Raw genomic sequence first — 6,000 nt, forward strand, 5'->3', positions numbered from 1 at the left:
TGTTTTCATTTCTCCCGAATAAGCTAATGCTAAGAAACTGTGGCGATAACCCAGAATTTTAAAAAATCTTACTGCTGCTGAAGTCCTGATCCTTATAACTTGAATGCTGCACTGTAGTTATTACTATTTTAAAAGAAAACATATGGGATCCTAGATTTTATAAATGGGATCTAGACTATAAATGATAAATCAATGGTTCAGTAGTTTAGGGCATCCTGCTGGAAAGGATTTGAACACCGTGGAGAGGGGTGCAAGGGAAGGGAAGAGACTTGTTTATGAGGACAAGAGTAGAGATCCTGGGACTTTTTCTCTGGAACGTAGAGGATATGAGCAGATAATGCAGGTATTCAGGATTAAAAGGTTTTATAAACTTAAAAAAGCTTCTTTCCACTGGTTGGCTAATTGGTAACTAAAGGCATACGTTATTACCAAAAGAACAAGGGAGCTGCTCCAATTTATGTAGGAAAACTACAGCTTCAAAGGACATAGGGAAAAGGTATCAGAAGCAGAATAAATGGAGAAGACCAACCCAGATGCAATGAGCCAAGTACAGCCACTGATTCTGTCAAATTTTATGATTCTAGTTTGCAAACTTGGTTGAAGACACAAGTTTACAAAAAATTCAAAGGATGGGGAATAACATTTTGAGTAGTGAAATATATTCTGTTTTTTCCTGCTGACATCTGTCATTTCATTGCTCAACATTCAGAGCTTTTAATGTTTAGCGTTTTGAATAAAAAGCCAATCTAGTAAAAATGGGGTATGTTGACTTGGGGAGTTGGAGCTTTGGAGGATTTCCATGGCCTAGCTGGTGGGGCTTTTAAAATATTTTGGAATCTTTTTTAATTTGTCATTTGATCTATTTTCGACACCAACACTGGCTTCAAAATTTCAGTTTTGATGTGGTTTTATGTGGTTAACTCAGAACTGGGAAGCCTAACTAGCAGGAAAACTAAAGGTATGAGTGCAGAGAGCACATGGGAAGGAAAGAACTGCACAAGCCAAATTGGTCTTTAATTTTATCTCCTTTGGCAAGGCTTGTGGGCAGCTTGGAACTGATGTGGAGTCTGTGATGCTGACCAGGCCTTGCTACATCCGAAATGTGAACACGGCTTTCATCGTCATTGCAAAATGAAAAGAAAATCTTGCATTTGTATATCCTTGGCCTCAGGATGCCCCAAACTGCTTTTCAGCACTTTGAAGTACCTTCGCAGTGTAGTCGCCATTGTAATGTAGGAAACAATGACATGCATAGCAAGTTACCGCAAACAGCAATGTAATAATGACCAAACAATCTGTTTTTGTGATGTCGACTGAGTCAGAAATCTGGACTGGCACACCAGAACTAACACCCCTGCTCCCCTTTAAACAGTGCCATAGAATGCTTTATGTCTACCTGGAGGGCAGTTGGAACCTTGGTTTAATGTCTCATTTGAAAGCCGGCACTTCCATCAGTGCAGCATACCTTCAGTACTGCATCAGAGTGTCAACCTTGATCTTTGTGCTCAAGTCCCAGAGTGAGACTTGAACCCACAACCTTCTGACTTGGAGACAAGAGTGCTATTAAGTGAACTGCAGCTCATGCTTAAAATTGCAATTTTACCGAGCTTATATCATCCGACTGCTAACAGAGCTACTTCTGGTATAAATCAACCAGATACATGGCTACAGCTTGCTGAAGGTGCGAGTAATATTGTTTTTTCTCTGAGGGTTGTTAGCCTGTGGAATTCTCTTTCCCAGAGAGCTGAGTAATGGGGAGGGGTGGGGGGGGGGGGGCAGACAGCAAAGTGGCGTTGAGGCCACAATCAGATCAGCCACGATCTAACTGAATAGCGGAGCAGGCTTGAGAGGGCTGAATGGCCTCCTCCTGCCAAGTCTTGCGTTCTCTCTCATCCCCCAAAAAGCCCCTGCCTCAGTTATTGCCGTTCTTGCACTCAAAACATGGCAAAAAGGGCATGGATTCAAGGCCTAGTCTCAAAAAAGAGGACAGACCTTAGCAAGAGAATTTGTTGCGTGCTTTAGTAACTCTTTTGAGTAATTTTGAATAGGTTTGTGATTATTGCCCAAAAGTAAAAGGCCTGTGGCCGTGCTCATAAGGCGCTTCTTCATTTCTGCCTTACTTTAGTATTTCTTTGTGTAATTGAGTAATTTTTATTTAGTGAAAACTTGAAGGATAATTAATCTGGTTGATGTTAATAGGCAAAAACGAATGGCTGAGGAAAACACTTCATCCCCTCCTAAGAAACAATCTCCAGCACAAAAACGGGACACCAGGCAAATTTACAACCCACCCAGTGGCAAATACAGCAGTAACCTTGGTAACTTCTCATATGGTAAGCCATGTAAAGCAACTTGGAGATCATGGTCATTTAATTTTTCTACGGTGATGTAACTGGTTGAACAGCACAATGGTGGAATATGGTTTTGCCTGTAAGCTACTAAGTTTCTCATCTCAGCAGTGCTGCTGTGGAGAAAATGCCACCCACAAGACTATTCGGTGTTCCGTCAGCGTGGCAAGGAAAGACAGCACTGCCTTGTGCTCACCCGCTACTTAGTAACTGGGTCAAAGCGGCAATGATCGGGTTTGGTGCCCACTCATATATCCTCACTTGGTTCATGTACCAGCTGAAGGGCGAAAGTAACTTGGGAAGAGAATCCATACCCTGGGAGGAGGGAGAAGCAGGGAGTCGCACTGTCATTTTGAATTTTGACTACCATGGCAAGGTCATTTGGGAAAGGAAGACCTTGATAGGATCTATGATGAATTTTTTGGTTGCACGGCCAAGTTTTGTAGTGTAGAATTTTAAACTGCACACTCATTACGAGTGGACGCCTACATAATTCAGCATAATCTTCAATGTCCGAAACGTAACAATGCCCTTAAAATAACAAGTATGTAAGAAAACACGTCAAAGCATCACTTTCTTTCTTTACAGAACAGCGAGGAGGTTTCCGTGGAGGCAGAGGTCGAGGCTGGGGCGGACGAGGAAATCGTAGCAGGGGACGCCTTTATTAAACCTAAAAGGCTCCTTCACCATTGTCCATTGTGCAGTAGTTACTGTGTATTATAATCTTGAGATCGCTACAGAGCATCTGCAAGAACCGCTAGGAGCCTTCAAAGGAGAATTCTGTATTTAAGCAAACCTAATTTCTAGAAGATACCTTTGTACATTTCAACTTGTGTTTATATGTGGGAATGTGAAGCTGTTTTCCAAACCCACACACCTGTTCCAAAATGTGCTTTTTATTTCCTTTTCTTTGTTTTATACTGCTGATCCAACATTTTATAATAATTATAGGCTGGGAAAAATTTTCAAAAACAAAAAGCACAGCAACAATTGACATTCCAAAATCCATCTTAGCACCAGGGTAAAATTAGAACACGGTAGAGAAGTTTGAGAGTAGCTCCCAGTCCCTGCGCATTCTCCAATTGACTGTTTCCCACAAATGTGAAGTAAAACCTGCATTCAGGGCAACATTTAAAACTGGTCTTTTTGGGATCTACGGCCAGAATGGGAAGTTTCAAGCCACTCTGGGTTCCCCCTAGTGCCAGTGCATCATTTCAAATGAAAATGTGCCACCAGAAGAAGTAACATCACTGTTCATGATGGATTCTTGCAGCGCTGACACTTCCAAATTTTGGGTTTCATTCTTCCCTTATTGAAATGCGTAACCGTTTAATTCCCTTCAATAGGTTCCTAGATTGAATAGCAGATAAGCAATGTCTTTCAAGGGATGGCATCTGGATTAACAACTGACAGGGACCTCAACTTTTTTCCTCCATTTCCCTCACTGGATAATATTTTGCCTTTTCCTAAGAGTGCACAGCTTCCCAATTGAGATTGGTAGATTTAATTGTGTGGAAATTGTGGCTAGAAATACACTTATGTAGTGGTGTATTAATGTGCAGTGTGTGACTCGGGCCATAAGTCCCTCCTTTCTGAAGCTAGGCAAATGCGAACCAATCTCAATTCAACATATGTCCTTCAACAAACTGATGGCACTATCCCTATTGATGATTATAAAGCTATATGCTGTGATAACATTTCTTAGTGCTGTGCAGTATTTATGTAACCTGTTGCATTTTTATGATCTATGTAGATTAACTGTTGAGTGCTATAGTACTGAAGTACTGTATTCAAAGAGTACTTGTAGCTTAAAAAAATGATTTGCTTAATTCCAAAGCTTTGTCTGCATTTGTGCTTTGATCCCCACTTCATTGCCTATCTGCATGGCCAATAATCTTGTGATATCAAATATTACCTCATTGTAATGTTGCCTCTGCATTTTACAATGGGCTTCATTTTGATGTCAGAAGCCAACAGTCATGAGGTAAGTTTTCTAAGCTTTACCTCAGTTCCTCAGTTTTTTATCCCTCTGCCCGAAGAAACCAATAACTAACAACATCCATATGTTAATGTTTTAGTTGATCATTATCTACATTTTAAATTGAGCATGAAGATCATTGCGCTGTTGGGATAAACACTATATCTGTCTAAAGAAATTATATGCTGTTTGCAGTCATGTGAACAAAGCTACATCCAGCAGTAGGTTGACCCTGATGTATTTCCACTGTAGCCTTCAAATGCATTGAGTAATGATATCTCACTTCAGTTCTGGATTAGGTTTAGGCTGTGGGAATTACTGTATACTTACGCAAGATATTACATTATGGCTCCAGTGATTGTTACAGGGATACCAGAAACACCAGTATGATAGTGAATAAACTGCAAGTTGTCATGTGTTACTGTATCATGGTCTTGCAGAAAACCTGTCAAACTTTCATTTGTGTTATTGGTGAGTCCAGCATTAAACATTCTGTATCTAAATTGGGGGAACAACCATCAATTCAAAGCAATCGTTCTTGTGAATTGGTGAAACAGCTGCAAGAAAATTTGGCAAAGTGCCTTCATTGTGCACATTGTGATGTTGAAGGCCACAGTGGAATTGTTAAAATGTTAAGTGTCAAGATTTGAATGATGGACAAAAATCTAAGTGGGGAAACAAAATGGCCCTGAAGTCATGTTCACATATATGTATGTTGGTTCTTCAATACCAATTGCCAATGTTACAAATGTTTCAGAATGAGTAATGCCGAACCATTTAATTATTGTTGCTTAACTACCGAGATTTTTAATTTACCATAGTGCAGACGTACTATAAGCTGTATTTTGGAAACTTGCTGTTGGAGGTGAATGAATACTTTATTTGGATATCTGCATGAATAATATTTTCGTATTCATTTTTTAAAATCCAGTCATTGTACAGCTTTTCTTTGTGTGGAAGCTACCTAATACAATACCTATAAAGAAGGTATTTGGGGGAAAGATACCTTTTCCTTTTGTAAATTACACAATGGAACCTTTTTCTTCATTTAGTCTTTGGTTTGCAATATAACAGTGCCAGACCATTTTTAGTAGCATGTGAAAGGTTCCAGTTGTCTTTCTTATTGTGCAGAAAGATTTATTTCAACACTTGGATTAAATAAGTGCAAATGCAAAAGTTGGAAGTAGTAATACATGCTATCTCTAAGGCTGTAGGTGAAGCACGCTGTTTATTTAGAAAAGCTGTAATTGCATGTGACCTTTTTATAGGGCTGTCCTTACATATTTAGAGAACGCTTTTTGCAGGTGGTTGCTAGTTCATCAATGCCATTGCAGCTTCTGTTTAGAAATGCAACAAAGTTAATTGTTCGCCGCCTCATTTTCTTTCAGTGGAAGGAAATGTAAGCGTGCCCCATCCTTTTGGAATAAAACGTTTTGTACAGTAGTGGTGCATACTGAGTATTTTTGTATTGTGCACCTATAATCAATTAGTAAACTGTGATGAACAATAGAAGCTACATTGTCAACTTATCAGGTTTTCAATAATTTAACTTAAACAATAACTATTGAAAAGATTTAAGTATTTTTATAGGCTTATTATTTTTGATCTGGTTATATAGATAAATGGTTTTTCAAAACAATTTTTAACTGTGCAGGGATATTGAGGTCACCTTTG

At 39.3% G+C, this 6,000-nt stretch overlaps 1 protein-coding gene across 1 annotated transcript in view; it reads left to right on the top strand.

The window, feature by feature from the left end:
• api5 (apoptosis inhibitor 5) overlaps window positions 1-5,769 on the top strand; it is a 29,420-nt gene extending 23,651 nt beyond the window's left edge. Inside the window, exons 13-14 of the mRNA XM_041197028.1 lie at window positions 2,200-2,333; window positions 2,937-5,769. Coding sequence (XP_041052962.1) covers window positions 2,200-2,333; window positions 2,937-3,016 — 214 coding nt within the window. The 3' untranslated portion in view covers window positions 3,017-5,769. The remainder of the gene's footprint in view (window positions 1-2,199; window positions 2,334-2,936) is intronic.
• The last annotated feature ends 231 nt before the right edge of the window (window positions 5,770-6,000 follow it).

The sequence above is a fragment of the Carcharodon carcharias genome, chromosome 10, assembly GCF_017639515.1.
Source record: "Carcharodon carcharias isolate sCarCar2 chromosome 10, sCarCar2.pri, whole genome shotgun sequence".
NCBI classification, from domain to species: Eukaryota; Metazoa; Chordata; class Chondrichthyes; order Lamniformes; family Lamnidae; genus Carcharodon; species Carcharodon carcharias.